This window comes from Eublepharis macularius, chromosome 14 (assembly GCF_028583425.1).
Source record: "Eublepharis macularius isolate TG4126 chromosome 14, MPM_Emac_v1.0, whole genome shotgun sequence".
Classification (NCBI taxonomy): Eukaryota; Metazoa; Chordata; class Lepidosauria; order Squamata; family Eublepharidae; genus Eublepharis; species Eublepharis macularius.
Genome location: NC_072803.1, coordinates 49,715,546 through 49,736,465, shown reverse-complemented (window position 1 = coordinate 49,736,465; position 20,920 = coordinate 49,715,546). Strand labels below are relative to the sequence as shown.

General features: G+C 45.7%; 1 protein-coding gene across 1 annotated transcript in view; it reads right to left on the bottom strand.

The window, feature by feature from the left end:
- NIBAN2 (niban apoptosis regulator 2) overlaps positions 1–20,412 on the bottom strand; it is a 101,608-nt gene extending 81,196 nt beyond the window's left edge. The window contains exon 1 of the mRNA XM_054998527.1: positions 20,016–20,412. Coding sequence (XP_054854502.1) covers positions 20,016–20,070 — 55 coding nt within the window. The 5' untranslated portion in view covers positions 20,071–20,412. The remainder of the gene's footprint in view (positions 1–20,015) is intronic.
- Positions 20,413–20,920: the final 508 nt, after the last annotated feature.

Here is a 20,920-nt window from a genome sequence, read left to right as displayed (position 1 = left end):
GCCTTTGTGACATTTTCTTTCTGTTTCACATGCAACTCGGCCAGATGGATTTACACTCCTGTACATCAGAGGAAGTGAACTCTGACTCACAAACACTTATGCGGGTTGGAATACATTTTGTTAAGTCTTTTAGGTGCCTTTGAACTTCAACTTTATTCTACTTGATTTAAACTAAGTCAATTTTAAATTGTGACTGCGGAACACCTTGAAGGGATCAGGAGGAAGAAGAGGTAACCATTTTAAAAACACAATAAATGTTTGAAGTGCCCATCCTTGGAGTCAAATACTAGAATCCTGTCTTTCTAAAGGAAAATAAAAGCTTTGAATTCTCCACTCCAGTACCAAATGTCTATGTTTTTCATTCATTCATTTAGTGTTGCAGTCCTTAGACCAAACATAAAAAGAAATAATACTTAAAATCCACATTGAGATATAATAGTAAGAGTATAAAACATATACATTACAATCCAAATACTATAAAATTTCCTTAGCCATACAGAAGCTGTCTACTTGGCATCTCTATTGGAAAGAAGAAATTCAAATCCAGCTTTTTCTGAGAGGTCGGGTTTTTTTTCTGAAGGGCGGGATAATGAGCTCAATGTCTATGCTTGTATATGCATCTAAAGAAGTGGCTCATGAAAGCTCATACCATACCACAAATTTCGTTAGTCTTATAGGTGCAGACAGACTAACACGGCTACCCATCTTGATCTATGCCTGTATAGTTCCGGTTCATACTCCACAAAGCCCTGTTAAGTGTTCTGCTGATTTCACACATCATCACCACGGTCAAAGCTCGCCAGCACAGCAGGCTCTATGGATCACACTGGTGCCTGCAGGGGAGCTCCCCTTCCCCAATATGATAGGCTTACCAAACTGACCACCTCAATCCATTATCAGTCAGAGCAAGAAATCAGTGGCAGCCCTCACAGAGCTCCAGGGCAATGAATGCAATGCCAAGGAAAATTATACGTAAAACAACCAGCTCTGCAGGGGCACAGCCAAGTCCACCTTCTCCTCAGCTGTAGTGCCATGCCTACAGTGAATCACTGAGAATCTCTATTGCTCAGTGCAATTCTCCATCACCAAAACCGCAACCGTGGTCATTTCTGACCATGCAGAGGGTAACACTGCCAAGTCAAAGACACGGCAGCATCACCCTTATCACTGGCTCAAACCTTCTGGTGGCAGGGGAACAGGGGAAGTCCTTTGACAAGCTTTTGTGGAGTACATCATTTTATAGCAACTGCTTTCAAGAACCAATTTGCACCAATCTTTCTGGGGGGAAATGTATCTGTGGTCAGTAGCCAGATTGGTCAAAGGGCCGATGTACAGCAAGGGACAGGGGCCAAATTGTTTCTTCTCCCTCCCTCTAACAGAAAAGAGGTGGCTGAAAGCCCTAGATGAGCATTCTTCCATTTCTATCCAAAAGGGGAAGCTGCAAAAGCTAGGGGACAGCACCAGCAGACTCCAGCAATGCTTCTGCATGACTCGATTAGTTTTCATTGGAGCTCAGACTGGAAAGGGCATAAAGGTTAGTTCTGGCCTTCAGTAATGAAGCACTAAAATTCCTGTTCTTAATTAACTGAAGGAAAAAGTTCAAGTTATTCTGTTATTTTTCCTTTTTAAAATATGGGCTCTTGGTCCTTATTACTCAAAAATAGAGACTGTCTCTGGTAACTATCCACAGGGGATCACCAATTCCATTTTGCCTTGCATAAGAGGAAGTTGCTAGAGCAGTCTTCAGGATTCTGCCCTTCTCTACAAGGTACATTTTTGAATGGAGAACGCCATGCATCTAAGGCAAGTGCATTAACGCTAAGGCGCCACAAGGTACACAGACTGTCCCGTCACACCCTGCAGTTGCCAAAGCATGCTTGGAACTGCTGAGTTACAGTGGGGGTTTTCTAAAGGAAACACACCCTCTCAACTTTCAAACTTGGCAGAACAAGCTAATACATGTATGTAGCAATCCATATATAGTAGAAGTCCTGCTGGATCGTACTAAGATTTCAGCATCCCGTATTGTACGATGGGCAATCAAATGTCCCCAGGTAAGTAGGGTACAAAAGCCAAAAGCTTCCCTTACTCTTGCCTCCCAATGCTGAGGTACACTGCCTCTCAACATGGAGGTTCCATTTAGCTAGGCTTGCCAGCCTCCAGGTGATAGCTGGAGACCTCTCAGAATTACAACTGATCTCCAGGCAACAGAGATCAGTTCTTCGGGAGAAAATGGCTGCTTTGAAGAGTGAACTCTATGGAATTATACCCCATGGAGGCCCCTTCCCTCCCCAAACCCCACCCTCTTCAGGCTCTGCCCCCAAAATCTCCAGGAATTTCCCAACCTGGACCTGGCAACCCTACATTTAGCCATCATGGCATTAATACCAAGTTCGGAAGCAGTATATACAACACAAAGGAGGTGGATTAAAGCTTCAGAAACAAAGGCACAAGGGAACCCTGAGTGAGGGCTCCTTAGTATGAGAACTGGAATGTTACAACCGTGTTCTGCTTTTTTCATACAGCAGTGTAGGGTATGCCCAATGCTAACTACAGAGGAAGTAAGAGAACCACGAGGAATGCTTTTCCAAACAGCCTCGTACTTTTGCCTCAGGGTTTCACAGGGTCTTCACGCCACAGTCTGGGAGGCAAGACCAGCACCGTAGTTGCTAGGTAACCAGTGCTCACATGTAAACAGTCCCAGGAGTATGAAATGCCATTTCCGGCTGTGCACCACACCCTTACTTCCCCAAATACCAAAAGGAGGGATGTTTGGGTCCCTTGGGTGGCCAAGGGACTCAGACACTAGCTCCAGAACTTTTCTTGCTATCTCCTACTCACCCAATTTTGGCAATCCTACAAGGAACAGAGCCAATTTATGTGAAATGCCAGGCCTGAACCAAGGGCTCAACCATGAAAGTCTAACCAAGTTTCACACCTTGTTGTCACTCTCCCCCACCCCAGAGTATTAGCTTCTTGCTCTACTGTTGTCAGCCCAGTACAGTCTCCTTTGTCAACCCACAGCTGGCCCACAGCTTGCCAATAATGTACAGAGTGGGGCTGGCTAGGCTTGCCAACCTCCAGGTGGTACCGGTAGATAAGATTAATGTCCCCTGTAGGTAAATCACAAGCAAAAACACAATAACAAACATCATTATAATAATTTCTAAAGTGCAAAGTGCTCAAGTGCCAGAACTATAAATATCTCAGCTCTGACAGAATGGTAAGACATAATGATTTACATTGGCATTGAAATTGTACCAGTTTTCATTGCTTATAATTAGAATGGATGTATGCATGGACTCATAACATCATTATATTGTGCATAGGAGTTTATTGTTGTAAATTGAGAAGAAACTGTTGATGGGAAAGACCTGAACATTATTTATTCATTTGTATAGTATTTATTCTATCGGTCACTGTACCCAGGGTGGCTTCTTTAAATACGCAGCACAACCCCCAGGTGGTGGCTTGACATCTCCTGGAATTACAACAGATCTCCAGGTGAAAGATGAGTTCCCATGGAGAAAACGGCTGCTTTGGAGGGTGGACTCGATGGGATTATACCACATTGAGGTTGCTCCTATGGTGCAGCTCCAAGTCAGGAAATTCCTGGAGATCTAGGGGGCAAAGCCTGGAGAAAGTGGAGCTTGGGGAGGGAAAGGACTTTGGCATGGCATAATTCGATAGAGTCCACCCCCCAAAGTAGCCATTTTCTCCAGGTGAACTGATCTCTGTGGCCTGGAGACCAGCTGTAATTCCAGGAGATCTCCAGCCACTACCTGGAGGCTGGCAACCCTAGTTGCTCCCCTTCCTAACCCCCACCCTCCCTGAGGCTTTAACCCCAAATCTCCAGTTACTTCTCAAATGGAAGTTGGCAACTCTAGGGCTGGCCCATGGGTAAGATACACTTCATAGAGGATACGGAATGGTCTGGAATCCTGAATGAGTGTTTTACTGTTACTGCGCACCAATATGTCAGTCTTCAATGTCCCCACCCCCCCGCGCCACTTCTTAAGAGGAAAGGAACCAAAGGCCAAGAATGTCCAAGCATGACGTAAACAGCGTATACAGTAATGAAGAAACCATTTCAAACTTCACAGTAACTTAAGATGCCTACAGCATGAAGCTGTGAGCATGGAGTACATGATTAACTGGATTTCTCAGAATGAGGAAGTCTCTAGAAGGGGGAAAGCGTCAAAACATGTACGCACGCACACATACTCACTGGGCAGAATTTTTTTTTTGCAGTAAAAAGGAAGAGAACCTTCCTGAATGAGAGTATTTTGCACTCAGGCTTTGGCCCTTCACACTCGACGCAGAAGTGATGTTTGTGAAAGCCTGGAGTGCTCACCAGATGGGGCCTTCCAGGCAGGGCTACAAAGATTTGCCAAGATCACGGCGACCAAGGCACAGGAATGTTCGGCATTTCCTGCCAAAAAAGATTTCTCTTGGGGTATTTCCTCTGAGCATCCTACAATGCAGGCTTCAATACAGAATGCCAAATTATACATCCCCAACAGCGTGCGCGCACACGCACACACAAAGAGTTGCAAAAGAGATGCTCTCTGGCCCTTCCTTATTCTCAAGACCCTGATATGTTTACCTTAAGGCGGCTTTGTAATTTGGCACTTGCCTGAGGCAAGTAACCGGAGCGCACCCATGCAAGAAGCTATGTGGTAGTTAGTTGTATACCAACCTACTCCCTCACCGGCAGGGAGATAATACCCACACTGTGCTGTTCAGTGCTGCCCTGTCAGGCCAGACAGTTAAATGAAATAGAGCCATGTGTGGAGCTGCACAGCGCAGTCTTGTGTTGAACACTAGGGATTGTTCAACTAGCTGCAGGCACAGCTTGGCATTTCCTGCAAGGGCAGAATCCACAGGGACAGATGCCTTGAGTAAACAGTGCAGGAGAAATAGCCCTGTTTACAAAATGGAAGCAAACCAGACACTTCTGACACCCTAGTTGAAATGAGCAGGAAGCCAGTCATTTCCCATGCAAATAGTCAACAGCTACCTGCATGGGTTGTGCAGTGGTGCTGCGGTGTGCATGCGCGGGGGGGGGGGGGGGGGGGACTGAAGGCAGTTCCTCCAAGATATGTACTAGCACTACCAAATGGAATCTCATCATGACTTACAAGAAGATGATCCAGTCAATGTGACCAATTTGATCTTCGGCACCCAAGCTTGAAGGGTTAGTTTTGGTATTCGGGTCCTTGGACGGGGCAAACTTGGCCGTTTTCATGTGTCTTACCGGCCATGCAAAATCGTGCACAACTCCCACAACAATGGTGTCTTCCTGGCACGATTTCCCATCATGACTCCGGTTTGTGGTGCGATTCGCGCCACAAACCGGAGTCATGATGGGAAATCGCACCAGGAAGATGCCGTTGTTCCGGGAGTTTTGAGCAATTTTGCATGGCCGGTAAGACGTGTGAAAACGGCCCTGGACCTCTGCAAAGGTATTGAAATGCTTCCTCCTGGAGTTTACTTAGAAATCAGGCTTCCTAGTCAGAGGAATCAATCCCACATACCTCATACTCCTGAAGGGCCAACTACAGAACAGGTGAGTAGGAAGGAACCCACAGGCCTATCACACACAACAGACTCAGAGGTCTCTCAGTACAGGGAATTGCCTAAGGGAATAGCCTTCCAAAGTACAAAATTTAACTGTACTTTGGTCAAAAGAGACCAACACAGAACAAATCTTTTTGGTTCTACCATACACAGCCCTTGAAGATGGGTGCAATGTTTAAGCTTGTCTGTGGGTTATGGAACAAGGAAGAACTGGACCTAAGATGGTTTCCGCAAACTTCTATACCCCAATGCTGCCATTGCGGTTAAATGAAACCTCTCATCCACCCCTGTACATTGCCTGTGGAGTTTGAGCAGGGGCAAATCCACACACCCTTGGTGCGTCCCAGTGTTGCGCTCAATTGTTTTAATGTTATTTGTATACTGCTTTATCTGTTTTTAACTGTATTTATGTAAATTGAAATGTTGTACTCAGCCCTGAGCCCACCTGGCGGGGAGGGCGGACTACAAATATAATAATAATAATAATAATAATAATAATAATAATAATAATAATAATAATAATAATGTTCGCTAAACACCCAGAAGTATAGCATCTTTCTAGCATGATTCAGCTAGAGAGACGCTATACTTCCAGGTGTTTAGCGAACATTTAGAGCAATGCTGGGATGCTCCGGGGGCATGTGGATCCAGCCCAGATCTCTTCCTGGTATTCACACTGAGAGTTGCCTCCCTGGCATTCTCAGAGACAGCTCAAGACAAGTCTCAACTGTTCTACAGCTGTGCAGGTGCCAAACATCCGGAGGCAAACAGCAGAGCCAAGATAGAGGCCATTATTCTTCTGAGACTTGGCAATGGCTTTACAAACACACACACCCTATCAAATCAGGGATCAGCCATTACATAAGTTGTCCAACTTCCCAAGAGGTGCAGAGGTCTCTCTTTTTGAATCTTCTTCCCTGCTGTCCAAAACATCTCCCTGAATCACACTTCTGTTCAGAAAGTGTTTGGCCTGCATATTTTCTGGGACAATCGGGAAGAGTTTCAGACCAGAATTCAGGAGGTTTTTTGAGGCAAATATTATAGGCCCATTATTCCCATCCCTTTCTAGGGCAGCCCCCCAGCCTGAACTAGATTTTAAGCCAATCTCCTATTTCCTTTGCGGGGCCTCCCAATTTTCTGTCACATTTCTGTCCCACGTTTTCCTCCAAGAAATTCAGAGCAGCACAAGGGTCTCTCCTCCTCCATTTCACCTTCATGACCACTCTGTAATGTAGGTAAAACCAAAAGAGAGAGAGAGAGAGAGATACAGACAGGTGCTCTCTAGTGAGCTTTGTGGTCAACTAGCTATATAAACTCAGGTCTCCCTAATCCTAGCCTAACACTACACCATCTCCGTATTTGCCATGAGCAAACCTTGTCGCGGTTGTCTGTTTACCAGGGGCTGTTCCACAAATGATGAAAAAACTGCAAAAATCCAAAGGCGTGTATTTTACTTTTCGGCTTTTAGTCCTTCAGGCAATGGGGAGAGATATGCCAACTCCACTTTATACATTACCCAATAGCAAGCAAAACCCAATAGTAAATCATCACCTTCTGGTCTCTTGCAATATGTGAAGCCGTCCCAAGTCTTATTTATTTAATATATATTTTTACAGTCTGCCCTGAGCACAAAATCCAGCCACCTGCTATGTGCTTCATTATTTTAAAAAGGCAAGTGTCTAGTGGTTACAGCTGCATGAGGATCACAACTCTGGGGCAGAGTGCTCATTTTGCAAACAGATGATTCCAGGTTCAGCCTCGGGTACCTCCGGCTGTTAGGTGATAGGGAAGAATTGCCCAAGAGGAACTGCCAATCAAAGTTCTGGGTCTGCATACGGCAGCTTCATGCAGAAGATATATTATAAAGTGTATCGACAAAGGCTTACTGAAAACTCAGAAAGCAAAGAAGAACTCTTTTTTTAAAATGGAATTTTTCTTTATTTAAACTATAAACATTAACACAAAAGCTATAGGCAACAAACATAGAGGATAAAAAAATCTAAAAAGAAGACACTAATAATACATAAACAAGTGAAAAAAGAAAAAAGGGGGGGAAAGAAACCCTTAAACTAAACTACAGATTGAGTTCCAATTTTCTCTGCCACAAATATAGATTATTTTCAGAGTCACTTAAACATAAGAGCCCTCTTTTTAAAGAAAAACTGTTATACGCAACAGCAAGAGAGAATATATTAGGCTAAGAGATTATGAAAGTTTCCTTACTGCACCTTATTCCTACCAGTCAAACATTCTATATTATTTAAAGCCACTTACACACATTACCCTATTAAAGAGTCCTTTGCTTTGAGTGGGAGAAAGTCCCTGCTGTGCACAGATATGATCCTTGGGATCACAGACTTCACTGGAGGCCAGACAGGAGTCCTACCTCCCGCCCACCTCTGGGAGCCCACAGGACATCAGTTGCAGACCCCCAAAGTAGACCAAGGAAGTCCACAGCCCACACCAACATTGTGTTTTTCCCCCCTTTAAACAAGGCATCTCACTCCACTCAAATAACTGGATTGCAGAGCTAGAACATGCCAGGTCTCAGTTAACCACGCCCAGCTCCAAACAGGTTTCCTGCATTTGCAAACGCTGTCTAAGACTTAAGAGTTTTCCCAGACCTGCAGACAACTCAAATCCTCTCTCAGGAAACGTTAAGTATCCAAGAGTTGTGCAAACGAGTCCCACAGAAAGGCTCCAACATGGCCAGTTTAGGATACCCAGGGTTTGCGGTATCAAAGCTCTAACCTGCCGGCAAACCTTGGTTGGGGCAGAGAGGGAAAGGCTCCAGCGAACTGGTTCTCTTCCGCTGTAATTCTAGGAGAACTCCAGTCCCCACCTGGAGGCTGGCAACCCTAAATTCAGCCAAGGTGGTAGGCAACTCAAGGATAAGCTATTTGGGACACACCAGCCTCCTGTTGGCTGCCATATAGGCTCTTTAGTCTTTACGCAACACATTTTATATTCAGGGACCCCCAAAGCAGAAAAGCTACTGTGTATTATAAAAAGTCAGGCACCAGAACACTTCTAGTGCGGAAGAATAACCTGCAAACAACCAGCTTGGGAAGCTTTTGCTGAAGTCACAGAAGCAACTCAGTCCCTTTTTAAATAAAAGCACTCAATGTTCCACCTATGAATCACTTAGGTACAGTCAGGCAAGTTGAGTAGTAAGAAGGTTTACAGATGTTAGTGATTTGTTCTCATCTTTTATTTCTTCATACTGCTCAGATGGCAAAAATGAACATACATGTGTCAAAGTAGTTTCGGAGAGAATTGTAGACTGCTGTATCCTACATTAAAATTTTTTTATGAGAGCATATCTACATTTCTAAATCGAAAAGAGTCCAGTAGCACCTTTAAGACTAACCAACTTTACTGTAGCATAAGCTTTCGAGAATCACAGTTCTCTTCGTCAGATGCACATCTGACGAAGAGAACTGTGATTCTTGAAAGCTTATGCTACAGTAAAGTTGGTTAGTCTTAAAGGTGCTACTGGACTCTTTTCAATTTTGCTACTGCAGACTAACACGGCTAACTCCTCTGGATACATTTCTAAAGTATGCCAAGAAGTAATTTGATATGTCAAGTTACGTTAAATCATAAGTATAGACCTGAGAAGTATTGCACCTCTTCCCACATTTTACTACATGGCTTCAAAACTTCTGGAATATTTATCTTTCCACCACTGGTCCACCTAGCTCAGCACTGTATACTCTGATTTGGCGCCAGGGTCTCAGGCAGAGAACGGTTTTTATCACCACCTGCAATCTCATTAGCTGGGGATACCAGGAATTGAACCTGGGACCTCCCATGTGCAAAGCAGGTGTCCTGCTATTGAGCCATGATCCCTTCCCACAGCCCCTAGTCACAACAGCCATCTCTTCAATATTGCACAACATGTACACGCTCCAAAATTTCTGCTCTGCTTTACAGCCAAGTGCCTCTCCATGTGGCTTATAAAACAAACAAACACCGCACAACGAAAGCAACGTTAAACAGGAACCGAACAAAACAGCCATTAGCAAAAAAACAGTTTGTAACATCCTCAGCAGTTTAATTAAGCAGCTAAATGCCTTACTAAACAGCCAGCTCTTTTTTTTAATTAACTGCCACATATTTCTCCCGCCTTTCCTCCAAGCAAATGCTTCTCCCACCACCCACCACCTTTCCTCAAAACTACTATGCAAGGTAGATCAAGATGGGTAACTGTATTACTCTTAGCGTTGCCAGCTCCAAGTTGGGAAATTCCTGGAGATCTGGGGGGTGAAACCTGGAGAAAGTGGGGTTTGGAGAGGGAAAGGACCTTGGCATGGCATAATTCCATAGAGTCATCCCCAAAAGTAGCCATTTTCTCCAGGTGAACTGATCTCTGTGGCCTGGAGACCAGTTGTAATTCTAGGAGATCTCCAGCCACTACCTGGAGGCTGGCAACCCTAATTACTCTGTCTGTAGCTGCGGAAAAGAGCAAGAGTTCAGTAGCACCTATAAGACTAACGAAATTTGTGGTAGGGTATAAGCTTTCGTGAGTCACAGCTCACTTCTTCAGATACCAAGGTAGGTTAGCCTGGAAGAATGCAAATTTGGGGGAATTACTTAGCAAACATCCTGGTCAGTCAAGGATCTGAACCCAGGTCTCCCTGATTTAACCTCCTGGCCTCTACACTGGTTCTCTCAACCAGATTTTGACAATTCAGCCTGAAAGGTATTCTCAGGACGCAAATTCATCCAGGAATGGGGGAAAGCCCCTGAATCCCAGCTTCCAAAATGCCCCCAAGGGAGGCCTGTTGATCCCTCACCCCAACCGTGGAGAAGTAAGCATCCCAATCTGTGCCCCCACCCATCACTAAACAGGAAGACCCTCCAGTACAGGACCAGGGAGTCCACAGGGTTTCACAAACAGGCAGGGAGAGGTTTCAAACAAAATATTGCCAAACAAGGACCAAACGGTCTACTGAAACCTGATAGGTAATAACAATAATGCAATGTTAATGCAAGTGCCAATGCAATGAGTGCAAAAAGTGCAAGGTAAGTATTCCAATATATATACTCCAAAAATACTAGGGACTATCCATCTGCACGCAGGTAGCCCCAATGCATGGAATACGGTCCATACAACACATGTATAGTAACATGCATATAAATACACAGTTTGTCTTTCCAAATGTACAGTTCCAATGGGTTGTTTCTTCTTTCTTGCAGGCAAACCTGCCAATGAAGGGCGAAGAGGGTCCGACGGGAGCCAGAAGGTCGAAAAGGAAGCTTCCGGGCTCCCTGATTTAACCTTCTTTCCTCTACACTGGTTCTCTCAACCCGATTTTGACAATTCCGCCTGAAAGGTATTCTCAGGAAGCAAATTCATCTAGGAATGGGGGAAAGCCCCTGAATCTTAGAGCCAAGCCACACGTGACACCTGACACAGGTTGGACACTTGTCAGCTTCCCTCAAGTTTTGATGGGAAATGTAGGCGTCCTGGTTTTACAGCTTGGCTCTCCATTTCAGCTGCAAGACCAGGATGCCTACGTTTCCCATCAAAACTTGAGGGAAGCTGACAAGTGTCCAACCTTTGTCAGGCGTCATGTGTGGCTTGGCTCTCAGCTTCCAAAATGACACCAAGGGAGGCCTGTTGATCCCTCACCCCAACCGTGGAGAAGTAAACATCCCAATCTGTGCCTCCACCCATCACTAAACAGGAAGACACTCCAGTACAGGACCAGGGAGTCCACAGGGTTTGCCAGACCAGTCTTGGAACCCTCCCTGTCCCGCAAAGGCGGGAAGGAGCCGCTTCCCCCAGACATGCCTGGTCACATTCCATTTCAACTCTGCCCTACAACCACATCCACCGCACCCAGCACACGTCAGAGCTCCATGTTCTCTCCCGTGCTGCAGGTCTGCCCCGCCCCCCCACATGTGTTGCTGCTTCTGGCAGGACATCTTGCTCAGAGAAGAACAGCACAGACCTAATGAAAAGCCCCCCCCCCCCCCAAGAAAACAGGCAGGGCCGTTTGAGGATGAAAATTCAGCTTCTGTTCCAACTCGCTTCTAGTTCCTCACGGCACGTTGTTTCATCTCCTGAAAATTCTCGCCGCCAAGGAGATCAAGACCCGGTTTACACATTTAGGGGAATGAGGTGGCAGAACCCACAAGGCAGTCGAAGAGATTACATCATTTGAGGCTGTGGGTACAAATGTTCTTCAGCATTTACTTAAGAAGAAAAGAAACTTTCGGCAAGGAGTTGGTGCAGGAAGCAAAGAGATGGGGTTGAACGTCTTTCCCTGCAGCTTTCTTTTTGCAGGGAACAGCTTTTTTTAATGCACTTAAAGCCGGCATCACACCCCTGTAGTCTGGTCGGTAGTGCAAACTTTTCTATTTTCCATGTGTGAATCAGGCTTAAAGTGAATAGGGGCAAAATGCAGGGCCTTTTCTGCAGCAGCTCCAAAGCTGCAAAATGCAGTGAACCTGAAGTTCAACCTTGCAAGCTGACCATCAGAACCTATCTTTGAAGGAAAACTTAAGAATTGGGTTGCAGATTGGTATGTTTAATATCAACCTTATTGATATTTATGTTAACAGTCAAATTAAAAAAAAAATATTGTCAGTCCACGATTTTAAGACTGCAAGCCACTGGAAAATTCTTTTAAAATCAAGTAGATGGTGAATAAAAAACTGCATTAACAACCGGAAGAGTTAGAAGTCACAGCTGTCAAGCAGATACAGCTGCTCTTAATTTAATAAAGGTTGCCATCTCTTTCAGCATCCTCTCAATGAGCCAAGGTGGTACAATGGAGAGAGTAACCGCTTAGGAACATGGAAACTCCAGCTCAATCCCCACTTAGCCATGAAGCCTGCAAAGTGATCTGAGACTAGTCGCTCCCTCAAGTTAATAATCGGAGGATGACTGTGAGGAGATGTTGGAGGAAGGAACACCATACGTACCACCCTGAGATCTTTGGAGAAGTGTGGGTAAAAATGTAGCAAATGTACAAGGCACATGCAGACACATAGATCTTTGCATACACAAAAGAATTATTGCAAATTAAGAACCACTGCCAAGCTATGATTTACAAATTAGCCATGTTTTTTTTTTTTGGTTGTGAAACTGGACTATCATTGAGTCAGACATAGATATCATCCGTCTCTCCCCAGCTTTTTTTAAACCAGAAAGGAAACATATAAACACGCATCAGCAAGTTGGCTAGTACATGATTTGCAAGCTAGTAATCTGGGGCTGGTAAATTCTGATGGCTCAACAATACCCCGATGGTAACAAACGGGCCAGTGTAGCCAAGTTTAAACGGTGAGGAAACTAGTATGTCTTGCATACGATGCTTGTTTTCTAGAAAGAGGTATATAACTGGGGGGTGGGGACTGAAAAGAAAAATCAAACCTACCTGAAAGTCACAGCTAATTGACTTTATAAATATTTATTCAGGACATCCATAGCCTAACTTTCATGATGTACACAAAGGCAGCTTCGCAAGACACTACAATTTGTGAGATCAAACAAAATAAACATGAGAAATTCAACTAACAGCAACAAGAAGCTAGAATGGCACAAGAAAACCAGAATTTAGCCCATTACAAAGGCCATGCAGGGTAAAATAGCAATTAGAAGACTGTTGGATGGGCATGAGGGGCCAGGGGAAATAACCCTATAGACCTGGGGGCCACTACTGATAAGGCCATGTAGTAAGGCATGCCTACAAATTTCATTTTGGCTCATTTGGGCTTATGGTGCAGGGGACCAACAGTTAACCACATGTCTCAAGCAGGTTCATATATGAATGAACATATGAAGCTGTCTTGAATCAAGTTGGACCGTTGGGCAATCTGTTCTGCCTACTCCAACTGGCTGCAAGTCAGATCATGGGCTGAAACAGGTCTCCCCCAATACAGTCCTCCCACGATTCTTTAAATGGTGATCCAGGGACTGGAATTCAGGAACTGACATATGCAAAGGAGGTAACAATCCCTCCTAACCAGAGAGTTGTGACATTCTTTATCCAGACATGCTACAATTAATCACTACAGAAAAGTGTTCTTCGTATGCTCAGAGGCACTACTTTAAATGCCCCACAGTTACACTGTATCATTGGTAATAGGGCCAGGAGCTGACCACCCCCTCCTTCCAATTAAGCATGCATAGCTCCAATTTGCTTTTATATATCTGAAGATGCGTTTCAGGAGCTCGGGCATAAAAATAGCTCATGGGGGTGGAGGGGGAGCTTAACAATTTTTGAACAGTGGGAGGTATGAATACGGTGCAGAAATTACCTCTGTGGAGGCCTTCCAAAATACAAAATCCAGGCCCAGTTAGATGCCACCACCTATACATTTGTAGACTTAGGGAGGGGAGGAAGAAAAAAATTCAGGACACATACGGGGAGGGAGAGACCAGGGTTTTTTTCCTCCAAGAATTTCTCCATTCCCCTCTCTGACAAGCTTTCATCATGACTCCAGGCTACCTGCCAACCTAACCCCTAAACCAGGATCCAAGACAGCCCAAGCCCAGAATGAAAAACAAACCCGCCAAAAGCATCAAGAGGCAGGGTTTTGTTCCTGCACCAGGGCCTCCCTTTAAGAGCATATTTGTTTTCATTTGTTTAGAGAGAGAGAGAGAGAGAAGCCAGGCCTCCAACCAGCAGTTCACTGCACAGCCGCTGGCACAGAAGTCGATATCCGATGCCAGCCTGCAACGCCCTGCCCGTCCAAGACCAGCAGGTGAAGGAAGAGCCAGAGCTGAACCACTAACTGCAAACAGGCCGCCTCTCGGGGCTCTCCTGCAGGCAGGGAGACTGGGAGGGGGGGATCTAGCTACACTCAAAAAGCAAACCTCCCTGCAATTCAGCTCCCAACAGGAGACAAAAAGACAAGTGTTCCATTCCAGAGTTCCTCCCTCCTCCCTGGAGGCAAATCAAAAAGGGGGAGGTTTTGGTGTGTGAAGCCTTCAGTGGGCATTAACCCAGTCTACCAGGCCTACAGTGGAGGTCAAAGCCATTCTGGCTGCTTTTAACAACCGAGGAGTGGGGGGGGGGGGAGAGACAAACTACCATTTGAGAGTCACCATGTAGCTTCCAGGCAGCTAAAGCAAAGCTCATGACCCACTCCAGTTATTACTACAATGCCTCCATTATACAGGTCAGTTTACAAGGTAAATGAAGAAAGAAAATCAGGTCTCTGGCCCCAAGGAGGTTACAGCACAAAGCTGGCCAGTAGAGAAGACAATGGGGACGGTAGAAAGAGATTAAATAGAAAGGGATTGATGTGAATAAGGCAGTTTCCACGTCATCCAAATCGGGGTCTTGTGCAGCTGTGACTCCCCTTTTAAAAACTCAGGAAGATCCAATCATGGGTTCCCCCAGTGCCTCATCTACTTAAAAGAGTCTCTGTCAAATCAAAGTAACTGAGCCAAGAGAGAGGTCAGAGTCTGTACCAGATTTTATTTTATGTACAGAGTATAGCTTAGATGCCCTGACTTGGATTGCCCAGCAAAGACTTAGGGCCATTTCATACATTACAAACATACTAGTATGAAATATGTTTGCAAACCCTCATGTATGACACAGGTGCGCACTTAACAGGTAATGTGTGAAAAAGGCTCCAGAAGGAAGAATCAAGCAAGATCTCTCTCTCACACACACCCCACAATGTAGTTTTCTTTCCCACCCTGCTTAGACTCTTAAGCATACTAACAGAGGCTAGCAAAAGCAGAGCCTGTTTGGGCAAGGAAGAGGATCAAGGAAGAATGAGTTCTTAATGAAAAACACCAAAACCACAGGGCACAGTACCCATTTCTGGGATCAAGCCTCTCCTAAGCTTGGGCGGGGGGAATGTATGCGCTCTCAGGTAAATTTATGTAGCAAACATCTAAACAGCTGCAGTAGCTAACTGATGGCAGCATGGCCCTCGCCTCGGTTGCCCCATTAAACCCAGCCAACAGGCCAAAAGATCAAGTCACTTCTCACCAGAGAATTTCGGGCAAAAGCTTCCTTGTCACATGCTAAACCAGCTCACATTTCAACTGGGAAACACCCTTGGCCTTCCAGGGTTTGCAAGGGGGGGGGGGACAGTTTTGATTGCTACTCTAACAATAGCACTCACTGCTCCAATAACAAAGATGCAGCACAGATCCAAAGCAGAGGGAAGAACTTTTCTGCGGACTAGAACTATCAAGACTCAGCTGTAAGTTCCTACACCACCTAACCTGCCACATAGGATTGTTGTGGAGAAAAATTAGAGGCTAGAGAGTACCATGTATGCTGCCCTAAGCTCTCTGGAGACAGAGGGGGACACAAATATAAGAGATCACTCGCCTTATCCTTTCCAGAGCTTTAAACTAATTTGACTGGGCTCAAACAAAGACTTGTCCATAGAAAAATTATGCATGTAATTTCAAGAAATCAGAAGGACCTTTTAAATTGATTTTGTAGGGTCTCCCTGATATTGTATGCAGTCCGTAGCATCTCATGGGATTTCTGAAATGTGCAGCTTTCTAATTAAGTCCAGCTAAGTTTCTTGTCTTCAAGATTCCAGAGAAAATTATGAATACCATGATGGTCACAATATTTAAGGAGCAAAAACATTTTTTTTTCTCATTTGAAGTCAAGCATCTTACATTTAAAGGACACATAAAAACTTTAAGTCAGTTCAGGCTTCATACTAAACCAAAATTAAGAGAGATCAACTACGGTTTGGTGCAAAATCCAAATTGACACAGCAGCAGCAGCATCACCAGCCAGTAACTAGAATTAGAAGTCATTGCACTGCAGTAATGCAAATGCTCATTTGACAGGGGTATGCCATTCAAGGAAGCAAGCCTTTCCCAGTATAGTTTGTACAAGTTGTTTGAAAGCTCAAGCCATGGTTTGGTTCCCCACTACGGTTAAGTACAAACCACTGTTTGGTCTATAGTGACCAAATCACTATAGACACAACAAATTACATTAGGGTAATGACAAATCTTTCCCAGTGATGGAAATGGTGCAGGAAATTAGGCAATCCCCATGCAACTAATAAAATCCATTTAATTCACAAATGCAGGCAGCAATGCCTCTGGCTTACCACAAGGTTCCCTAAGAAGCCCTCAGGGTGAGCAAGTTAAACACTAGAGATGTAGGACTTCCACAGAAGCCAATTGCAGCATGATTCACAGATCTTCAAGGAGTGGGTGATAGAAAAGAAAGCCTCACTGGACAGACCAGTTCTTTCCCGCAAAAGGGCGACTCATCCCTTCCACTTGATCATGCAGCACCAGTCATCACATGATGACCCTTTGGGTAGCAGGAACAGACTGGCTTTTTGGAAAGGTCTTGGGGATGTGAGTGGAAGAGGGCTGATCCTGCACAAATGCAATTCCTACGCAATTTTTTTGGAGGGGGGAGAGTAAAGTTCCACTAAAATCCATGGAGGTTTTTTCTGGAGAGGAATGTGCTTTTAAACATTTTTCAAGGGATTAAAAGTCCAGAGTCAGAGGATGTGAAACTCAGATATGTTGAGGTGTGCAGTACTCCACCTAACTGATGCCCACACCTGTATTTAGTGCCCCCCCTGCAAGTAAGCCCTGACCTGGAAAGCCCAGGTGAGCCTGATCTTGACAGATCTCAGAAGCTAAGCAGGTTTAGCCTTGGTTAGTTATTGGATGGGAGCCCTCCAACAAAGACCAGGGTTGCAGAGGCAGGCAATGGCAAAACACCTCTGTTAGTCTTTTGCCATGAAAACCCCACTAGGGGTTACCTTAAAACTCTGACTTGAGGGCTGTTTCCACCTCCACCCCCAAGTAAATCCCACTTGAATTTAGCATCAAATCATCCATTTCTACTTGGATAGGAATTGACACTGTAGGAAATGTTACCCCCCCCCACACACACACACACACCTTGTGGCACATGCATTTGTTTTGCTAAATCCTGGACCCTAGAAAAATAGCACTCTTGCACTTTAAACTATAGCAGCCATGGAAAGAAAGGAGCACTCTTCTTCACCCTCTAGATTACAGTCTGCCCCCTTTGTTTTACACTGACCACCAGCTTCCTGTATGTAAATACAGTTGTAACTGTTTGTGGCAGAGATGGTGAATACCACATTGGGGGGGAGCTTAGGTTTTTTTTTTAATTATCCCATCCCAGATTTATGAATCTACCCACACAAAGTTCTTCTTGGGAGGCCCTGTGCCCTTGGCATCTGAAGAGTAAAGGGAGGTTACGCAGGACTGGGCCTTCCCTGGAGTGGAGTCAGGACTCTGGGACTTCCTCACCATGTAATTTTCCTTTCTTCTCTACTGGCATTTCAGTGTTGAGCCAAAGCAGTTCTCCTCCGGAGAGCCTTCGGGGTGCTCTATTAGCCAAAAACCTGCAATACTACTACTGGTATCTGTTTCAACATACTTTCATTTAAGTTCCATTGTTTTGAATTATTTGACTAGTTTCTATTGCTGTCTTTCATTCTTGTTAGACGCTTTGAAGACCACAAAGCAATAGGGGCAAAATACAGGTCTCTAACAAAAAAATAAGCAACCAGCCCTTCCCAAGACAGATGAGGAAACGTGAATCAAACTTGCTAAGGCAGCAAGAGAGCAAGTCTGAGAACTGGCAAAGCCTGGGCTTGTCAATGACTTGAGAGAGGAGACAAAGAAGAGAAGAGCCAGACAGAGTAGACTTGCAGCCTCTCTGGCCGCTGACCTCTCCTCTGCCCCCCCCCTTATTAGGGTCAATCAAGTATCTGCAGGCAGCAATTAGCAGTGTGTCACCCCCCCTTCCCAGTCTATAATCAGGCCAATACCTCCGGAGGCAAGAGAGCAAATTGTACAGCAGACAGGATCTTAGCTAGCTCAGCCCACTTACAGGGGAGGGGGAAGAATTCCCTTCCAACAGGGAGCCATATATCCTGCTCCTGCAACGACAGGGAGAAAGATCCCTTGGCATCAGAGAGATTCTGCATGCCAAACAAAGAACACTAAATCCTCAGGCTGCTCCAGGCAGCACCACTGCCTACCAAAAATCTTGCCCAGCCCATCATTTTTCTAAAACTGGCAAAAGCATCCCTGCTGGACGCAGTCTCTCTGCCATGCTGGACAATATTCTATGCATATTCAGAGGCATTTCTCATTACTTAAACCATTCTAACTCCACAGGCACGGTTCTGGGACTCCAGCTCAGCGCAGGTTAAGTCTGGCTAAAAGCAGCCAGCTATGAAGACACAGGATTGCCATTAAACATTACATTTGCTTTTGGGGTCAGAACATTGCCAGGAGCTGGAGTATCGAAAGCCAAAGGGCCAGTGAAGAATTTTTAGACAGTTGTTAACTCTACTTAGGAGCATTTTAGCTGCTCTAATCCTCAGCACCTTGAAAGCAAACCGCATTGCAAATCAAGCAGGCCAACTGCCAAGCTAGAACTTAGTAAACAGGTCTCCCACACTTCAAAGGCTTAATCGATTTATGACCACTTCTGACACCGTTCCCTATTAATGGATCCAGAACGGGTGCCACTCCCCAGTTTTACAATCAGCATCCTGAAAAGCAGATTTCAGTCGCGGTTCATGAGCTTGCCTTGGAGCCGTCTCTAACAGGGCTCTTGTGTCTTTTACAGGCAGAAATCTGATAAGTGACTATCCCCGTGGAAAAACCTACACACGCTGGATAGCTGCCTGCTATAGTGCTTAGAAGACCCATTTCGCTCCCCCAATCTCAAACACACGAAGAGCACAATCCTAAACAGGTCTACTCAGAATCCTACTTAGGTCTGTTCAATTAGGTTTACTTCCAGGAAAGCGTGCTTAGGATTGCACGGAAAAGCACACCTTAGGCAATAAATAGGACGGGTATGCCAGACGAAGGCATGAAGAGGTTACTAATTCGCATTAACTCATGCACATCTGGAGTGGGCGCTGGGAGCAGAGTAGCCACGCTGTCTTTTACCCTAGCAAAGAAGGACGGTTCTTCCTCCAGCTACAAACCCATAAGGACCCTCCTCTCCCATTCCCTGCAAAAGCCTTTGCAGAGGCTTGCCTCCTAAACAAGGGACACCTTTCCTCTGCTGCCCCCCCCCCCGTTTCCAGAGGTAAGAAGAGGGCGTGGCCGATTCTACCCCAAGAACTTTGAAGCTTGCAACGTGGAGGTTGGGGGGGGGGAGTAAAGAAAGGGGAGTTGGCATTCTCAAGCTCCGGCCGGGAACAAGCCGGGGGGGGGGATTAGGGTCTGACCCTCCCTTGAATATTTTTAAGCGATTCTATAGCATTTTACAGCCACCCAGCCTCCTGCCTCTTCTCACTTAACTCTGCATACTTCGGGAAGCACACACACAAAAAAGGCGTCCAAGCAAGGGGGTGGCGGCACAAAAGCCCCTCCCCGCGCAGAAGTGAAAGTTCTCCTCTGCAAAGCCAACCGCCCCCCGGGCGTGGCGGGAGGTATCCGGCTGCGCCCCCACCTTGTGGCTTACCTGCGATGAATTGGCGGCGGCTCTCGTCCAGGTGCGCGGAGATCACGTCCCCCATGGCGGAGAGGAGGCGTCGGGAGCGAGCGAGGGAGGAAAGAAAGCAAGCAAGCAACGGGCGACTGCAGGCGAGTCCCGGCTAGAGGCGAAGAGGAAGCCCCCGCCAGGCGATCAGCTCCATGGGAAGGCGACGGAGGAAGGAAAACAGGCGAACCCGAGCCGAGGCAGCCAGCAAGCAACTCCCCTGCCTTGCGCACGCCGCGCCCGCAGCTCTCCCGGAGACACGCCTTGCTTGCCTGCCTCTCTTCCCTCCCCTTTCTTATATTTTCAGCTCTTGAGCAAAGAATTCTCCTCTTCTGCAGCTATCGCCGCCTTGGTTCAGCCAGCTTTGCGGGTTTCCCTTGGCCACCAGCTCCAAAATGTAAGAAAGAAAAGCGAAATCAAAATAAATGAGAAGTCAAACGAGGTTCCGCTCACGAGTTGCTGGCACAGGCTTGTGCCCTCACCCCCACCTCCAAAGAGCAGAAAAGAAACGATTGCTCGGCAGCGCAGAAAGAGAGAATTGTTGGGGGCGGGGGGGGGTTGATATGTTTTACCAGCTAGTTTTAGGCATGTTTACTCTGAAGTAAGTGCCAAGGCCTACAGTGCAGCAAACTTCCAAATAACTGTGCCTAAACTGGCAGGTTTAACTCTTGAACTGCTCCAAAGTAATCTCAGCAATCCTTCCAGCAACCCTGTAAGGTAGGCCAGTACCATTATCTTCATATAGGAAATGGGTAGCTGACAGTGGCTTAGTTCAAAGTAGCAGTAAGCTCACAGCAGCAACAAAATTTGAACCAAGGAGATCCCAGTCCACCAGTTTCCCTCAAACAACTTGATCCCTACCTGTTTGGAAGTCACAGCGGTACTGA